Consider the following 20065-nt stretch of genomic DNA (forward strand, 5'->3'; position numbering starts at 1 on the left):
AACATGACTTGACTGGACTTTATTTGTAAATGATTTACTATGGTGTTAGGTCCAAGTTGAACAAATTGAAGGGGAACTAAAAATAGCAATTATTTTGCAAAAAGATGCAATAAGCACAAATATTAATCAACTGAAAAATGTGTATTTTAGTAAAGTTGATTATTTTTCTTATTTAATTGATTAAAAAAATGTTAACCTGAGTTTTGCTGTGATAAAGTCAACCTTGATATACAATGAACTGTTTATTTCTGAATAATTTACTGTGATGCTCAACTTAGGACATGAAATGTTTGCTAACACTTACGGGTGGTTTCGTATCCTCTTAATGGCTCGCTGGCCTCGTTCTCATTGACAGCAAACACGGACATCTGGTATTGGGTCTGCGAGTTGAGATGCTGCAACACCACCGAGGTGTCATGGCCGTCCACAACAGCCTGGGGTGCATGCAAAGGGTGCGAAGTGGAACAGATGAGATTGGCGAGCAGATGGTTGAGGGAACGTACGTGGGGAAAACAATGTTTGTACATGAAAACATAACATTGCAGAATGATGTGGAAACAAGACAAATACAAGACAACAGTAACGTCATTTATCCAGTCTTGGACTAATTACCATTTAAAAGCCTGACACACCTGCTGTCAGAATGTTATTCCTAATTTACCTTTATTTGGACTGATTTTGTTATGTTTCTTTGAGGAAGATGACAGGTTGAATGGGCAATAATCCAATCAAAATTGCGTGTTTTTCTCCTTAGCATACAAAGGAAAATTAACCCATTTAAGGGGTGGGGGAACCGGGCCATATCCCTTTATATTCAAAACCCTAAAAAAGCCACCAGTTAGGGGGACGCGAGGCTCTGTCAAGGGGGGCGTGATGGACTGTGGGGAATAAAGTGCAATTGCACCTCCACTACACTAGGACGCAGAGGCGTTTTGATTGGCGTGTTTTGTTTACATTTAGCTTCCCTGCAGTATAAGCATTGAATACAAAGTGTAACATGTTGCAAAATAGGCAAAGAGAGACAGGGTAAAGAGACGAGCAAAATTCTGCTTCCTAAAGCTAAGACGTGGAAGTTTGACAAAGTGTACGTAGCACTTCACTGCGACCACGGAGGGACACAAGCAAAGGCCAGTGTGCTGGCTATGTCAAAAACGTTGGCAGCAGAAAGCACTAAGCCAAATAAATTAAGCTGTCACCCAAAGACATAACAACCCAATCACGCTGATAAGACGCTTGTTTTTTTTTAGCAAAAATGTGCCCAAGGGCGTTGTTTGGCACAGACGGAGGTGACATGTTCCCACCCATCCATCCATCCATCCATCTATTATCTGCACCGCTTATCCTCAGTAGGGTCACGGGGGTGCTGGAGCCCATCCCAGCTATCTTTGGGCAGTGGGCAAGTGACACCCTAAACTGGTTTTCAGCCAGTTGAAGGGCACACAGAGAGGGACAACTCACTCGCTCATTCACATCTAGGGACAATTTGGACAGACCAATTAACCTGACATGCATATTTTTGGAATGTGGGAGGAAACTAAAGAACACGCAAACTCCACACAGGAAAGTTCGATCTCATGACCTCAGAACTGTGCCGCACATGCGCTAACCACTGCGCTGCTGTGCTGCGTTACAATCCATATCGAGCAATTATTTGTTTTGTCCTCGCCAACACTATGTGAACACCAAAAAAAGAAAATAGAAAAAAAAATCAGGCGGATTTCTTCTTCCGATGGGGGCGTGGTAAAAAATAATTGAGAAGAACTGAGTTGGGGCTATAACTGAAAAAATAAATAATTAAAAAAAGAAAATGCAAAATTCTGATAAAGCAATACCAATGCAGAAAGGCAAAACAAATGCTCTTTACCTCCTGTGGTTGTCCTCCATGAACAGGAAAATAAACCACTCTGTATTTTTCGACGTTTCCTGACGAGTGGCGCCAGGTAATTCGAAAGCTCCTTGAGGTGACCTCTGAAGTCACCAAATCTAACGGTGGTCCAATTCTCTCTAATGGGGGAAAAAAATTCAAATTAAGTTATTTTTTTAAATATTAACTGATTAGAGAGGGATTTCTTAAATGCATCATTTTTGATGAAGACTAAAAGACACAACTTACCAATTTAGTCTAATGTGCAAAGCAAGATGTTTAAAACTCATGCGCTGTACATATTACAACAGGTATGAGGACAGGTCAACCAAGAAATTGCAAAAATCTGTGTATTATTAACATACGTTATACATGCATTGAAAGAAAATTAGACTTAAAATGATCTATCTATCTATCTATATACTAAAGCCATATTCCCCTGGTTGGAGGTGGCTAGAGTCAAGAACAAACTCACATTCACCAAACATTCATTCCCATTCACTTTTCCAAACCTGACACTGAACATTGAGCTCATTGCACAGCAAGGGATGAGTTGCTGTGCCATGTATCCCTTCATCAGCAGAGATGCTCGACACCATACATTGGTTTAACCCCTCCGCATCATATGCATCAATATCAGTCATTATTGACTATCCTTCCCCATTGACATAATTCACTAGTAGGGCTGCTTTTTAATTTCCTCTTATATTCAAATATTAAAGTTTTGGGCAGATATAAAAAAATAGTGCACAACACAACCGAATATACGTTAATATAAAACAACAAAAAAACACTGTTTGACGAATAACTAAACAAAAATACGTACAAATGTATGCTATACAACTGCAAATGTACCACCTTATCCAAAGATCATATTACATTTAGACCTATCACACAAAACAAAAATGAAATGAATGCAATAATTCTAATCTGTATCTATCCCTCCGTTATCTGCACTGCTTATCCTCAGTAGGGTCGCAGGGGTGCTGGAGCCCATCCCAGCTGTTTTTGGGCAGGGGACACCCTAAACCGGTTGCCAGCCTGTTGCGTTGCACACGGAGACAGACAACTCACTCGCTTATTCTACGGACAATTTGGACCAGCCAATTAACCTGACATGCATGTTTTTAGAATGTGGGAGAAAACTGGAGTGCTTGGAGGAAACCCACGCAGATACAGGGAGAACATGCAAACTCCACAATTGGAGGCTGCTGTAGCAGGACTTGAACCCTGAACCTCTGCACTGTGGGGCTGCGTGCTAACCACCCATCCACCTGTTGTTTACTAAACAAAAGTAAAAGCTAGAAATATACTTGAAGCTTTATTTTGATATGTTATATGCTTATATAAGTACAATACATTTTCTGTAGGCCTGCAAAAATGAGTCAAAATGACTGACCCACACTTCCCATTTAAGAGAAACATCTGCCAATGAATTAATTAATCAGGCTGGTACAGTGGCTTGCGAAACTATTTGCCCCCCTTGAACTATGTGACCTTTTGCCACATTTCAGACTTCAAACATTAAGATATAAAACTGTAAATTCTTGTGAAGCATCAACAATAAGTGGGACACAATCATAAAGTGGAACACACTTTATTGGATATTTTAAACTTAACACTGCACAAATCTGGCTTTTATGGAAGGGTGGCAAGAAGGAAGCCATTTCTTAAAGATATCCATAAAAAAAGTTATTTAAAGTTTGCCGCAAGCCACCTGGGAGACACACCAAATATGTGGAAGAAGGTGCTCTGGTTAGATGAGACCAAAATCAAACTTTTTTGCAACAATGCAAGACATTATGTTTGGCGTAAAAGCAGCACAGATTATCACCCTCAACACACCATTCCCACAGTCAAACATGGTGGTGGCAGCATCATGGTTTAGGCCTGTTTTTCTTTTCTGTCTTTTCTTTTCAGCAGGGACAGGGAAGATGGTTAAAATTGATGGGAAGATGGATAGAGCCAAATACAGGACCATTCTGGAAGAAAACCTGACTGAGTCCGCAAAAGACCTGAGACTGGGACGGAGATTTGTCTTCCAACAAGACAATGATCCAAAACATAAAGCAAAAGCTACAATGGAATGGTTTACCAAAAAACATGTCAAGGTGTTAGAATGTCTAAGTCAATGTCCAGACCTCAAACCAATTGAGAATCTGTGGAAAGAACTGAAAACTGCCGTTCACAAACACTTTCCATCCAACCTTGAGCTGTTTTGCAAGGAGGAATGGGCAAAAATCAGTTTCTCAATGTGCAAAACTGATAGAGACATACCCCTAGCGACTTGAAGCTGTCATCGCAGCAAAGGATGGCGCTACAAAGTATTAACTCAATGGTGCTGAATAATTTTGCACACCCACTTTTTCGTTTTTTATATGTTAAAAAAGTTCTAATTATCCAATAAAGTGTGTTCCACTTCATGATTGTGTCCCACTTATTGTTGATGCTTCACAAGAAATTAGAGTTTTATATCTTGAGGTTTGAAGTCTGAAATGTGGCAAAAGGTCACAAAGATCAAGGGGGCCAAATAATTTCGCAAGCCACTGTAGGTACTCGCCCGTTCCTTCATACGTGTTTTACTTCCGAACGGGATATAAATAAATGAAATTGTCCACCCTTTCAAATTAAATGCATTAAGATGTCGGTCTGTTGTCATTGGCTGCAAATTGCACCTTCACTCGATGGCCCGTGCATCCCCTTCCAGGCAGTTAGACTGCACATCACTTAGCGTGCGAATGTCCACTTACGTTCCTTAATGTCCTTGTCTTGCCGTTCCACTCGCTCGCACACCGTTCTCGTCAAGCCCTCCACGATGGAGCTCATAACGTTGAAGTCGGCCACATTATATACGTGAGAGTCGTCCGGCTCCGAGGAAATAGAGCGCAACTCGTTCTCATCAGCATTCTTTACACCTGCAAAGGGAAAGAAAATATGCGCACGGGGGATTTTGGTCTGTTCTAACTGCCGGCACTCGCACGCGGGCTGTAACCGGATAATTCATGGCTTCTGTCTTCCCGGCATGTGCCCAATCTCACCGATCGCAAACAGCTCAACTCCTGCTTTTTGCAGGCTTTCTGAGGGCGGTATAACATCATCCTGAGACTTCCCATCAGTAATGAGGATCCCGATTTTGGGTACCCCGACGCGGGCCCCCGACTCAGGCTTGAAACAGGTCTCCAAAATGTAGGACAATGCTAGCCCTAAGAGGGGGTGGGGGTGTAAGTGGTAAAACAAAAAGAAAGTAAGTCAAGAGTAGTTTTATATCATGCGTAAAAGAAAGCTTAGGGTGAGGTGTCCGTACTGTTGCCCAGGGGCCAAACGTGGCGATATTTCAGCAGCACGTGGCACATACTAGAAAATATACTTGCTCGTACAATACACTACAGACGCTCCACTACTCATGAACATTTGACTCACGCAAAATGGTTGATACGAGAAAAAAAATTCGGAATGTCGAAAAATATATATAATATATATAAAGTTAGATTTTGTATTGTGTGCATCTTTTCCCGAGTAGAGGACAGTACTGTCGTGCTTCTCTCCGCCGTCTGGCGCTGTGAGAGGTCACTTAGCATAAACACAGAAGAAGACATCTTATTCGTACTTCCTGGTTCGTGTATAATCATAACAAGGTGTACTGTATCGCTAGCGCTAAGAACGTTCACATTTTTATTGTTTAATATCTCGTGCATCCATTCAGTATGGTTGGTGTTAAGTGTAAAGAAGAGGCGAGTCGTTTCATTTGAAATTAAATTGGAACAAAAAAGCTTGATGAGGCCACTTTTTACCACGGAGGAGGACCTCTTGAAGCCCATCTTCCAAAAGTAAGTTAACTCAACTTTATTTATCTTTATACAAGCCTTAAACATACTTATATAAACCTTAAACATACAAAATATAGCACTGAAGCAATTTACGAACAAATTCAACTCAGGAACGATCGTCCGGAACTCATTCGTAGGTCGGCCAGCGTCTGTATAATGCTTTTTTTTATTGGCAAATACCATTTGTATTGCCCAACAGATACATTGTGCTTGTTTTAAGTAATCAATAGGTTAATTCTGCTTTTTCTGTTTTTAACATTAGAAACCTGCTGAGGAGATTGCACTATTGACTATTATTCCTCACTTCTGTTTGTAACATTGAATTTTATACGTCACTGTCATTTGTTATTTTGACTATTATGCACATCGTTCACCATTGGCCATTATTATTTCTGTTCTTTGATACCCACACCCATTACAGTGGATCTGTTTTGAAGGAGATTTAATAAATAGAAAGGGCTCAGCATAGAATTGTGAGGGTTTTTTGTACAGTCCTTTCCCGTTGTCTTTGCAAATTCAATAATGCTTACTCCCCGTATTTTGAGTGTCGACAAAACAAACTTAACAGTAATACGGCTGTATTCCAATATAGTTTGCTGTTTTTTTAAATTAGTTATCCCAGAAAAGTATAACAATCTGATATATAATTTGCCTATGAGAGCTATCTATCTATCTATCTATCTATCTATCTATCTATCTATCTATCTATCTATCTATCTATCTATCTAGATAGATAGATAGATAGATAGAGAGAGATTTTCCATAATTTTCTAATTGAAAGTTAAGATAAAGTAAAACTTTTTTTGACAGCAGCATTTTTTTTTCAATGATAATCTTTGAAAAAAATTATTGCATAACATTATTAGTTAAAGGTATTCGGGCATTTGTCTGAAAAAATAATTTAAAAAGCAGATTTTTATGTGCTCTGTTAATAAAAGAGGCAATTTCAGTATATCCTTAATCTTATGTGGCTCTTAAGAGGAAAGAGAAAGGAGACACCATATTTAGTGCAATTGATCAAATTCGGATACCCGTGAGAGTGTTCCCGCCTTTGTAAGGAAGGTTCTTGACAGCATCCAAAACAGCGTCCTTGGTAGTAAAAGCATTGAGGTGCCACTCGATCCGGGGATCACCACTATACTGGGCCAGACCTGAAATCTCAAAATAATTCTCATTAAAAATGCAGTAATACTTTACACACAAAATTTCATTGAGAAAAGCCAACAGTAGACGCACCTATCCGGGTCTTATCGATGCCAACCTCAAAGGCGTTGACCAAGTTTTCCAGGAACATGCGGACTTGCCGGAAATTGACACGGCCGATACTCCAAGAGCCATCTACCAGGATCACAATGTCTGCTATGGACTCGGTATGGCACAAAAACTGGTCGGCTGGGAAGACAACAGATTGGTTACTAGCTAAAGCCGTCTTCTGATGCGAAATGTTTATTTAGGGGAGAAAAAGAAAAACAAGTGATTTTACATCTCTACGCAAGTCTATTATCACAAAGATGGTGACACTGGCCACAATTACAAGTTTCAGTATCCACTTAACAGATAAAAGTGGTAATTAGCGCCCCACAAAAACAAACCAACAGAAGTCTGCGAAGTGTAATACAGTTTGGATAGTTCTATAATTACTACACTCTGGTTCAATTGACACTATATTCATAAAAAGGCACAGGTAACTTCACGTTCCCTCATCAGTGAAGGGTTTTGGGTTCAACTCCAAGCACTCATGCTCTTTCAAATGCTTTTTATATGATGCATAGCTTTAAAGCCCCAGTGTGTAATATTTGACCACTAGAGTGCACTGTTGTCTAAAACAAAGGAAAACCACTGCCAAGTGATCGTTGCGTAGCAGCGAGATGCCACAAAAACATGGCGCGACAACTAGGTATGGAATCCACTATGTAAAATTACACATTCCTCCACCTATGACTTGTGTTTTTTATATAAAAATTAACACTGGTATGATAGTTCAGTTCATATGTTTGCCTCGTATTTAAATCAATGTTTTTTTTCATGACTGAATGAAAGTGTTTTTTTGCCACTAATAGGCACTATTATTAAACATAGCCCTTTTATGCAAAGCTCAAACAGAAGGAATTCCCAACATTGTGTCTTATGGGCCTTTACTTTAAAGTTTTAATGATAAATGGACTCGTGCGGGGGAGACAGGATACGCAGACGTGCTCAAAAAAAAAAAAATTGTATACAGTATAAGGTGCCAAACAAACATGGAATCACAAAAACAAGGAAATGTACAAACCAGAATCAAAGACCAAAATGTCAATAAATAAATACAGTTCAATGTTATTTTAAAGGTGCATATCCAACTGAGTGCCCTCTGTGCGAGATAGTAACAAAAAGTAGCTCTCACTTTAGAGAGATTGGATACCCCGCCTTGAAACAAAGCAATGTGTGTGTGGAGAAAATAAGTTAAAAGGTAAAAATCGCCTGTTTTTATCAACTCTGGGGATGGCCATTTTGAGATTTGTTCTATCCTGGAGGGCCAATTAAGGCCCTCAGAAAGATACTTTGAGGCCCCTGTAAATATGAAAGTTAAAGTGACTGTGTGTATTATTTGTCTTATAGATGTCGCTGTATTCTGTCGTGCCACAGAAAACGAGTGTGAAATGCACAATGGAAGAGGACAAAATATGGAGAGTCAGAGTGACCAAAACACAGCTTGTTAATTTTTAAAAAAGAATAAGAAACGAAAAATAAATTAATCATAAAAAATGGGGAAAAAAAGGAAATGAAAGAAATGAAAAAGGGAACAAGATGAAATGTAAAATTCAAGAAAATTGCTTTCCCAACCTTTTTCCCTTTTTCCCTTTAATTCCTTTCTTTTCTTCCTTTCCTTTTTTATTTCATTTCTTCATTTTCCCTTTTTCCACATTGTTCGCACCGACTTTTCTTTTTATTCCTTTTTTTGTCTTTCTTAATGAAAGGCTGGGTAAAAATGTGAAAAAAAATGGTGCTTTTTGCTCACCTCCAGTCTCATTTTTGGTTGCACAACGAATCACATTGACATCTAGTGGACAAATATAAAACACTGTCCCTTTTAAAAACTGCAGAATGTTTTTTTACCAGCACTGCTTTTGTGGAAAAGCTCATTTGGCCATTGATCCGAGCTTCAGTGGCCCCGAACTCAATTGAATTTGAGACCCCCACTCTCGAGTGAAAATCACATTGCAGTTACTCAGGCTTTAGTTAACAACCAATGGCTCTGCTTCTGAAAGCAGGTGAACCATGATTGGTGGTTAGCAGCTAAAGCTTGAGTATTTGTAACATTCTCTCTCGACAGTAGTCATAAAAATGGCCACTCTCCTGGGATGAATAAAAACACGTTGATCTTGTTTTTTTACTCACATTCTATAAACACAAAACAGGTTGGATTTGTAAGTGAATGTTTTTTCCGTTTGGAGCTACATTTCTTTTACCCAGATTTTGCTCTGAAATGTGCAAAATATTTATTAAAACTACTTTATTAATTCACTTTAAGTGTTGGCAATCATTTATCTCAAATAAAATTCATTTCAAAGAGTATTTTGTATTTTAGATTACTTTTTTGACACACATGCTAAATTTTATTTCATTATGCAAAGAAATGTTTGAATTTATATTTTTACTTGCTATTTAGTTCAAATTCTGCATATCCCAGTAGTAATTATCAACCCTGTTTTTTGCCCCCCCAAAAATGAATACAATTCCATAAAAGCCATTTACAGGAAGTGACATCATTTGACTTTGGTGGCAATTCAACCGTGGAAAAAGAGGTACCGTATTTTCCGCACTATAAGGCGCACCTAAAAGCCTTTATTTTTTTCAAAAGCTGACCATGCGCCTTATAATACAGTGCGCCTTATTTATGGAACAAAATTAATTCGCAAAGTCTTGCAACTAACTTGCAGCCGCCGACTAGATTTTCCCTCGAACGCCAAGTAGTCCGCGGTGTATGCTGGGATTTATTTGCCGGCGTTTCATTGGCTAACCAATGTGTCAATCATCATTTGAATGGATCACTATTGGCTAAAGTTATTCGGAGGTCAAGGGGAGGATCCTTTTTATCATTTACAGGCTGGCATTGGCTTGAAAGGCAAAACAAAGCCTGCAATTGGCCAAAAAAAGACTTGTCAATCATCAGTTGAATCGATCACTATTGGCTAAAGTTATTCGGAGGTCAAGGGGCGGATCCTTTTTATCATTTACAGGCTGGCATTGGCTTAAACGGCAAAACAAAGCCTGCAATTGGCCGAAAAAGATGAAGGCATATAGCACGTGGCTGACGGCATACAGAAAGCATTTTTTTACTATTTTGTATTTGTAAATATTTTATTCTCCTGGATTTACTGAACTCACGGATATAAGAGGACCACGGCTGCACATTACAGTAGCCTAGATGGTAGTGTGCCCGCTTTGAGACTGGGAGGTCGCTGGTTCGCGCCTCGGCCGAGTCATACCTAATTGGTAAAATGGCGGCGCCCTCTGTTGGCTGCGGCTGCATCGGCTCGCTACAACGGGTCAGGTGTATCGACATTTCGTTCTGTGTACATTGTTACAAAGAATGACAATACAAAGGAAATTAATTATTATGAACACAACGACTTCGGTGAGATACTCTGGCTATATATATTATCCCTGTATCTTGTTTCAGACTGAACTTGATGTTTCTGTGATAAGCGGTGCAGATAATGGATGGAATGGAGTGTCTATTTTTAAATTAAACTCAATTCCAAGAGTTTATTGTCATATATACAGTAAAGTTGCGAGCGAAAAAGAAAATATAAACTAAGGAATGGTTGGCATTTCTTGAATCCCAAGACTTTAACCTTCCGAATGATGGAACGATGCATTTGAGTGACATGGTACGGACACCGCATCCGCACGTGTTCTCGACACGTATTTGCATCTTTGCAAGCTTTCGGAATGTTAAGAGGGTAATAAGTTGGACTGAACTATCTGACTGTTTTGTCGACGTTCCCATTGTAGCGCCTTATAATCCGGTGCGTCTTGTGTATGTCAAAAATAGGACCAAAAACTATTTTTTCGGGGTGCGCCCTGTAACCCGGTGCGCCTTATAGTGCGGATAATAAGGTACTTTTTACTTTATTTTAAATATGTTATACTTGTATGAGTCACTCTTAAAGTTCTACCCTGTTATGGCGAATTATGGTAAATGTTTGAGAACAATTAAAAAAAAAACATTACAATTGTATCATTTGTCAATCTGTTAAAAGTTAGCTAGCTAAACGTTGATCAGATAAAACAAGATTGGCTAAAACAAACCAAATTACCGTAAATTACAGACTATAGAGCACACCTGATTATAAACCGCACCCAGGACCAATTTAAGGAGAAAAAAAAAACAACAACAACAACATTTTGTACATACATTAGTCGCACCTGATTATAAAAAAGATGGAGACTTGCACAGCAACAATGACATAGTCACGTAGCTACCTTGTCTAACCGTGCAGGCTATAAGTAATAAACCACACTTGTCTCTCTATATTTAAATATCTTAGTGATAAAAAAATAATATATATATATATATATATATATATATATATATATATATATATATATATATATATATATATATATATATATATATATATATATATATATATATATATATTTATGTATATTTTTTTTAAACAAATTCCTACAACCCCCTGACCCCTGCCCCTAAATATAAAACACTGTCCCTTTAAGAACAGCAGAACCTCACCCGGATCCAAGCTTCAGTGGCCCCCAACTCAATGGAGTTTGAGACCCCAGCAGTAAAACATTTTTATCTATACTACAATTTATCTATAGACAATACCCCACTTACAAACAAGTTACGATCAAACTGTACATACGAACATCGAAAAATATCCGGAAATCGCTGTAAGTTAGATTTTGTATCGTGTGCACCTTTTTCCGAGTGCAGGACAGTATTGTCGTTCTTCTTTTCGCCACTACCGGTGTGTGGCGCTGTGAAAGGTCACCCAGCATCCACCTCGAAGACGAAATCCGCATCATCTTCCTAGTTCGTGTATAAACAGTCTAGACTGTATCTCCCGCGCGCTAAGAACTTTGACATTTTTATTGTTTAATACCTCATGCATCCATTCGATATGGTGTGTGTAAAGCAGGGGTGGGCAACCTATGATCACTTGTTTTTTTTATTGAAGTTCATTTTTGATGAAGAATGGTTGATTCTGGTAATTCTTGTGGCAAAAAGTTGAAGTCATGGATGGCTTTCCACTAGTTATTCACATTTATTTTTAAGTTGATTGATGAACAAGGATAGTGGAAGATAAATTGGTCAGTTATACCAGTGTTTTTCAACCAGTGTGCCGGCGCACACTAGTGTGCCGTGAGACCTTGTCTAGTCTGCAGCTGAAATTTGCCCAATTTTATCTTTCCCAAAAAAATCAGGCCATTATTCAGTATTTTTGCAATCTTCAGATGAGGAACTGTAATAGTCATCCATATCAGTAGGTGGCAGTAGATTTTTATATACTTTTTATGTACTAGTTATCTGCTCTTGAGGTAGCACAGTACATTTAATAACTTAATTTGTTTAACAAAGCAGTTTAAGATTGTACTGTAAAAAATAATAACAAAGCACATCATTTTTTTTTATTTTAAGTATTGTTTTCTTCCTTTCATAAACTAATTATCTGCTTGTGAGGCAGTACAGTGAAATATTTGACATAAATTCATTTTCAAACATTTTCGACAGACAGTGTGCCTCTGAACTTTTTTATCAATAAAAGTGTACCTTGGTTAAAAACGGGTTGAAAAACACTGAATTATACGATTAAAATGTATATCCATGTTGTATATTTGGACTGGTGTAAAATTACAGCTATGTTGGATATTAAAAAAATGTGCGAGTCATTGATCTTGGTGTGGGACACTGATTTACAGGGACATTTGAAACCGAAAAGGTTGCTGACCCCTGTTCTAGACTGTATCTCCCGTATGCTAAGAACTTTTTTTTGACATTTTTATTGTTTAATATCTCGTGCATCCATTCGATATGGTTGGTGTAAAGTGTAAAGAAGAGGCGAGCTATTTCATTTAAAATGAAAGTGGAATAAGGAAGCTTGATGCGGTTGAGAAAATGGTTTGACCGCTTTTTTTTTCTGGCCACCTAGAAAGACGCCTTACTGTTGAAGCCCATCTTCCAAAAGTAAGTTAAACTCCACTGTATCTTTATAGCATATTGTTTTATGAAATGGTTTTTCTTCAGTACAAAATGATACAGGTTACTTATACAAGCCTTAAACATACCTATATAAACTCAAACATACAAAATGTAGAGATGGAGCAACTTACGAGCAAATTCAACTTACGAACGATCTCGTGCGAAAGTAGGGGGGCAACCGTATTGCTTTCTTGCTCTGCGAATCAAAAGACGAATAAGCTGTTGGTTTATTTATTTTTTAAATCTGACTATGCCTCAGCAGACACAAACATAGACGCACATCACTGGTTTCATTGCGACCATTTTTATTCTTACTACAATTTGAGTGCAGTAAACTACAACTCCCATGGACTGACTAGATTCAGTGTTGGTCTTATTCTATTACCCGTTTGTTTGAAATGCAGCAGATGACAAATGAAAGTTGTTGATATTACTGAAAAGAAACACAAATCGTTGATATGTGTAATAGTACTTTGCGCCCCCGATCAAGCCACAGTCAGAGAGAAGTTTTTAAACAAACTAAACACACATACACTAAGTTCAATGACCCTCTTTTCGACCAGATTCGAAATGAAACGCTCTCATCGCCGGGTTGCTCCATCCGGGGTGCTAAACGGTAAAAAGGCAAGCAAAAACTGCACAGCTATGCACTTTTTCTAAGAATATGCCCCTAAGTGATAAACTTTGATTAAAACCTCACATCTCGTCTTGTTAAGCTTCAAGCTTGTAAAAGCAGATCAGCAGTGCGATTTGCATCCCTGATAGAGGAAAATATAAAAGTGTTAGGAAACTACAACCGACACTTGTAGTATATTGCATAAAATCAAGTCAATAGTGCAATGCAGTGCTATCAAACTCAAAGCCCATGGGCCAATAGCGGCCCCGGGATTATAGTTTGAGGCCCCTGCCCTTAAATGCAAAAACAGCAATCTGCAGTAATGACCAGGGTTCATTCAGTTCTTTATTTTGTTTGATTTGTTTATTTAAGTTATAATTACTTATTTTTATACTATTACCCTTATTATTTTAATTGTGGTACTTTATTCTGTAAATGTTCTTGCAGCATCGGGATTGCAATTTTAAATTTTGTGGTAGATTTTATTTCTTCCAATGAATATAAAGTCTATTCTATTCCATAGGGACATAGTGTATTATTTGGCCACTCTACGATGCCATATTAAAGTGGAAATGAGAAGAGTGCTAAAAAGCAGGAGGAAGAATACAAACTTTAAGTATCTGTACTTAAATTGACCAAAAGGCATCTGTGTTTTCTTAATTTTTAGCCCTGCTTTCCAGAATTGTGTTGTTTTTTCGGGGGGTACGTGCAGCAGCAAGATGCTGGACAATCGTGTCAGTGCCCTGTAGGTGAACCTCGTAGTATGTAAATAAATACAAAGAACGCACGCCAAAATTATAGTTAATGTGTCAGCATTGTTGTTTTTCAATGAAGGAAGAAGGAGGCGCTTGAAAAAAACACAATATTTTCTTTTATGGCCGCATCCTGACAGTGGCACTCCTTTTTGTTTAGAAAAGAGCAACTTGACTGTCAAAAAATTAAAATCTCAGATTTACCATGTTACAACAACTTATAAACGGCGCAGCTTCTTTAAAAATCTAATGATCTCTGCTACCCTGCAGCCTGGTGGGTAGCACTAGACATCACCAACGCCCAACTACAACCGTGCACAACCGTGCAAAGTTTCTCCCCTTCTGCAAATTCCTGACGTTTAACTGAACAAATATCCCATCTATTTTCAAATCTGGGAGCAGAAAGGAATTACACAACTGTACCATCTCTTCTCTAACAGCAGGTTTATATCATCCATCCATCCATTATCTCCACCGCTTATCCTCAGTATGGTCGCAGGGGTGCTGGAACCCATCCCAGCTTTCTTCAGGCAGGAGACAAGGGACACCCTGAACCGGTTGCAGGGGCACACAGAGACAGACCACTCACTCGCACATTCACACATAGGGTCAGTTTGGACCGGCCAATTAACCTGACATGTATGTTTTTTGGAACGTAGGGGGAAACCGGAGTGCACGCAAGCACGGGGAGAAAATGCAAACTCCGCACAGGAGAATTCTATCCCATGACCTCAGAACTGTGCCGTGGACTCGCTAACCACTATTTCGCTGTGCCGCCCGGTTTATATAATATGCAAGCTTAATAGAAAAATATAAAATACAAAACAGAATTTTTTTTAAATACATTATTTACAAATTTAAAACGTTATCAAAAAGAGGGTACCTACCTCCAAGGTACGTTTCAGACACCGGGTCTTGCAATAGGTATTAGCAAATTTTTAGCGACAACTATGAAAAAAAAAAACACAAAAATGTATAGGCTAAACTTAAAAGAACAAAGCTTTTACCCATTCCAAAATGGGAAACCGACTTAGCTACATCCCTGGAACAGTATTCTTGGATCCAAAGATGCGAAAATACGTTCAGAATGACAAAACACACCAACTTTAGACTCATTCAATATAAAATATTACATAGAATACATAATACTCAATATATGTTGAAGAAAATTGTAATTTCCAATTCTGACACCTGTTTCCAGTATTCATAAAATATTGTAGACACATACTATAACGCTTTATGGCTGTGTACACCATTCAGGTGGTAGGAAAGATCTCCAGTATCTTGGATAGCAGGATCCCTTGCTGCCCCAAACTATGATTTATCAGCAACTAATATACCGCAAGAAAAACTTCATCAATTCTGGTAGCTCTTGCTATTGCAAAAAAAACAGTCCTTGTTAATTGGAAAAGTAAACAAACATTGGACATTAATCAATGGTTAAATCGTCGTATAAATCATACATCAAAGGAGAAAATCTCAGCTTCAAAAATAACAAATTTCACAAATTTGAAATTAAATGGCCCATGTAACGGCGCCACGCCAGCTGAGCGGTTAGCGGTTCCACGGCACAGTTCTGAGGTCATGGGTTTAAATCCAGCTACCAGCCTTCATGTGAGGAGTTTGAATGTTCTTCCAATGCTTGCATGGGTTTCCAAAAACATTCATGTTAGGTTAATTGGCCGGTCCAAATTGTCTCAAGGTCTGATTGAGCAAATGAGTTGTCTGTCTCCGTGTGCCCTGCGACTGGCTGGCAACCAGTTCAGAGTGTCCCCTGCCCACTGCCCAAAGATGACTGGAATGAACTGAAGCACCTCTGCGGCACCTACTTAGGAAAAGTGGTGCATATAATGGATGAATGGATGGATGGATTGTCCATGTACATTGAAGCACTTAATTTAGACATGGCAATTTAGGTCCATATGCGGACGAGCATCACTGTATTCCCTAATTCATTATCACTCCTCTTGTGGTTTGGCAATGTCTAAATAAGGATTTTCTACAATAAGGAACCCAACGGCAACCTTAAGAAAATCTGCAACACGGCACATACACTGCATTCTATGTGGATCTTTCAGTTACAGTCACCTACGGCCAGACATTAGTGGCTCTTCCCCGCCTCCATTCTTCCGGTTCGGGCGTGGCGCCGTGCTGGGTGTTGTCCTTGGTTCCCAAGGAGGGGGCCCTGCTAAGGGGGGACCTGCTGCTCCTTGCCCGGCAACGGCGGCTCGGGTCGGCCGTGGCACCCTCCCCTCCACCAGTCTCATCCTGCCCCTTCTCCATCTCCACCTTCGCCTTCCCCCACGCGCCCGCTTGCGCCTCCGGTACTGGCATCCATTGCTCTCCCCTTCACTCCTCCCTCCCACCCTCCCGGCTTTCCCTATCTTCTCAGTTCTCCACCTTCTCCTTTGGCTCCCTCTACTTCCACAGCCTCCCCCCGGTCAATCCTTGCCTTTCCGGCTGGGTTCTGGGTCAAATGGGGTGGCTGTGCCTGGCGGGGGCACAACGGCCCTGCTCACTTTGTCTGGCAGGTTCTCAGGTAATGGGGTCGGCTCTGTACATCTGGGGGGTGAAAGGATCTAGCCTCATAGGCGGGCGGGGCCGGACCTATCCTTGGGTCTGATCACCCTGTCCCAAAGGAGCCCCCTCTCGGCCTGGGCGTGGTTGGGCGGCGGCAGGTCTTTCGGGACACCTGCCCCTAGCCATCTTCCTGCCGGGCAGATCCGGGATGGTGGTGTGGTGCCACTGGCGGGGACGGTGGCACATGCCCCTCAGTCAAACTGGGGGGGGGGACCCTTTGATCACGCCTCTTCCTCACTTACTAGTTTGCACTCACACTTTGTATATAAGCTTACACTTGACACTCCATCCATCCCTTGTTGTTTTAAGGCAGCTGCAGCAGAGGACACCCACACCCAATAATCAGGTGTGCCCTTTGTGTTAAATTTACGGAAATAGAACCAGTTACAGAGATTGCGCCTTTCCATTCCTCAGGGGCCAGACTAGTAAATGAATAACATAAAAGTTAAAAATGTACCTTAGCTGCAGGGCTGGGGGTATTTTTGAGGTTCACAATTAAATAATATTCATGGATGAAAGATTTGATTTTAAAACGATGATTGAGGTGTTTTCTTTTCTTTTACTAAGAATTAACCTCTTGTAGTGTTTATCAACTGCACATTTGTGAAGATGGAAGCAAAATAACAATTAAACTGGAAAGTGACCGAAAAAGCACACAATAACCATGTAAGAGCAATCAATGACTTAAAAGACTTTTCTTTTTATTCATTTATTTTTATGTAATGAAAATATTTTCCTGAATATAGGAACTTAACTGTAAGGTTAATAGAAGTCAGCAAATATTGTACAACTGAAATGGGAGGTTTAGTCTATGCCCCTTGGCATTGGCGACATCCAGTGGAAATATTTCAAACTACAAGTCATGGTTTGATTCAATACAGACAACTTTTTTTCTTGTGCTTCTCTCAGCATTGTCTCGTGAGCCATAAAAAAGATGCGGCTGGCCACATTTGGCTCGCGGTCCATGTGTTTGACAATAGTTGAAACCCTAACTGCCTTTGATTGCACAAGTAGAGAAACAAAGAAGTATAGCATCTGATAGTAATCACTCCCCCCCAAAATGTATTTTGTGTTTTGGAAAATGATCCACAATCACATATTTACTCTCACAATACTTTTGTGATCATGTGGCTATTGACTTCATATTCTCGCTCACAGTTATTGGAAGCGTAGGAAAACAACAGCAAATCAAAGCCTACACATAAATATGCATGCCATGTTGCTGATGTCAGAAAGATTGTTGAGTTGGTATCGTGATTCGCACCAATAAGTCTCATCGCTACACGCCGCCCGCCTTGCAGACGACAGACGCCCGGTCAAAGGTGACCTCTTCTTTCTCAAATCCCATCTGCCTTCGTTCAGCTTTCGTTTTTCTCCTTTTTTACCAACAACACCACTTCAGCTCCCCTCTTATCTGACACCTTTGCTCTTTTTTATTCAAATCACACATCCTGGGGATGAGTGTCCAAGCAAGGGATTATTTATGACCAGTGTTGGGCACATTACAAATTAATTAGTTATAGTTACCCACTACTTCTTCCAAAAAGTAACTGAGTTAGTAACTGAAATACTCTATAATAAGTAACTATTTCCGTTTAAAAAGACCTTGTTGTATGTCAATGAATTTGAAATTTTATGAGCAGTATTCGAGTCAGTTGAATAGAGAAGAACAGAGAGTTAGTTGTGTTACAGAACCTTGTAATATTAATTGCACCTTACCAGCAACAGAGGTATCCAACACTTGAAGTGATACAAAAAAAAGAGTAAACAACATGATAAAAAAACAATAAGCCTGCACATAAACACGCACAATAACATATACAAAAAGCACAAAAACGTACATAAACGTAAATGTAAATAATTTACATATAAGAAGGCAAAATGTTTTTTTTAACTATGTTTTGTTTTGTTTTAAGTAAAATAATTATTAAACTGAGAAGTTTTTTGTAGGTACTTTTATTAATAATATCTATAGTACTACAGTTATTACCACGTTAAAAGATCATTCTTAAATTGATAAAAATTCTGATAGCAGGTAGCTAACTTTAGCTTTTATTGTTGTGTTTTTAGAAAAATACAATTCTTAAAATAAGAAACGGATTGGTCCTACTTTATTGGAGAAATATGTTGAAAAATACAGTAAAATGAAAAAAAAATACTTAAAACAAACTAATCCTCATCCCTTTCGTGTAAAAATGTATCTGTGTTTTTTATATTTAATATCTGTTCAAAAATATAGATTCTTAATCCCTTTCAGAGAAAAGTATGCTCATTTTAAGTATCATTTTTCCTATTTTATTATATTTTTATATTTTCGCTTGCTAGTTTTTTTTCACTTATCTCTGGGGAGAAAACATAAAACGAGCAAAATTATACACCATCCACTGTCACGGTTGCCACGGCCTCCAATTAGTCCCCGCCGTGTGGCGGCAGGTTCTGTCACGGTTGCCACGGCGCCCAATTGGCCCCGCCCATTGACACCAGCTGAAACGCTTTGACAGATTGCTGCCGGACTGCTTAAACGCTGTCTTGTGAGTCGCCTGGTGTCAGAGCGTCTGCGAAACTCCTGCTAGACTCCTGCTAGACTCAGTTGTAATATGCCAAGTCCTGTGAATCTCCGTTTTTGCTTGTGTTTTGATCCTATTTTATTTTCGGGCCGATCTGTTTGATTTTGACCACTCCTTAGTTCTGATTTAAATCTGCTTCCGCGAACATCGATCCCCGGATCGAGTGTGCGTACATTCTTCCTCTCTCTAATAAACTGTGAGTAACGTTATGGGATTGGGTTCTCATTCGTGTTTCCTGTCCTGGTCTGTGACATACACCCTTATAAATGATTTTATTGGGTTAAGTATATACTGAATTTGGTTTATGTTACTTGAAAAACATGTTTAAAAACAAAAAAAAGCAATCAGTTAACAAAACTATATGTACAGTAGGTAAAATTTAAGAATTCAAGAATTGGTATACTTAGGAGTAACAAAAACATGTGGATTTCTCAGAGCATTTAGTGCTAAACTATCTTTAATCGATCAGATGCTCAGCAACGTCTCTAACTGAACTGTACCTGAACCTCATTAGCCTATCAGTTCACAATTAGTGAAGCTCTGCCGTAACTAATCCAGTATTCATTCAGTAGATGAGCCTCATCCAGGATCGGCTTGCAAGCGTATGAGCCGGCTCACCTGGCATTAAAGATCAAACACGGCGCAGACT

General features: G+C 39.3%; 1 protein-coding gene across 3 annotated transcripts in view; it reads right to left on the minus strand.

Moving 5' to 3' along the window:
- col14a1a (collagen, type XIV, alpha 1a) overlaps positions 1-20065 on the minus strand; it is a 240953-nt gene that overhangs the window by 138474 nt on the left and 82414 nt on the right. For 2 of the 3 annotated variants that reach the window (XM_088326128.1, XM_088326130.1), the window contains exons 6-11: positions 6928-7083; positions 6723-6842; positions 4903-5067; positions 4615-4779; positions 1865-2004; positions 305-434 (exon numbers count right to left, since the gene is read on the minus strand). In XM_088326128.1, coding sequence (XP_088182254.1) covers positions 305-434; positions 1865-2004; positions 4615-4779; positions 4903-5067; positions 6723-6842; positions 6928-7083 — 876 coding nt within the window. The remainder of the gene's footprint in view (positions 1-304; positions 435-1864; positions 2005-4614; positions 4780-4902; positions 5068-6722; positions 6843-6927; positions 7084-20065) is intronic. The other variant, XM_088326131.1, reaches the window with a different exon arrangement.

Source organism: Urocampus carinirostris, chromosome 2 (assembly GCF_059441175.1).
Source record: "Urocampus carinirostris isolate Australia breed hairy pipefish chromosome 2, RoL_Ucar_1.0, whole genome shotgun sequence".
In the NCBI taxonomy this organism is placed as follows: domain Eukaryota; kingdom Metazoa; phylum Chordata; class Actinopteri; order Syngnathiformes; family Syngnathidae; genus Urocampus; species Urocampus carinirostris.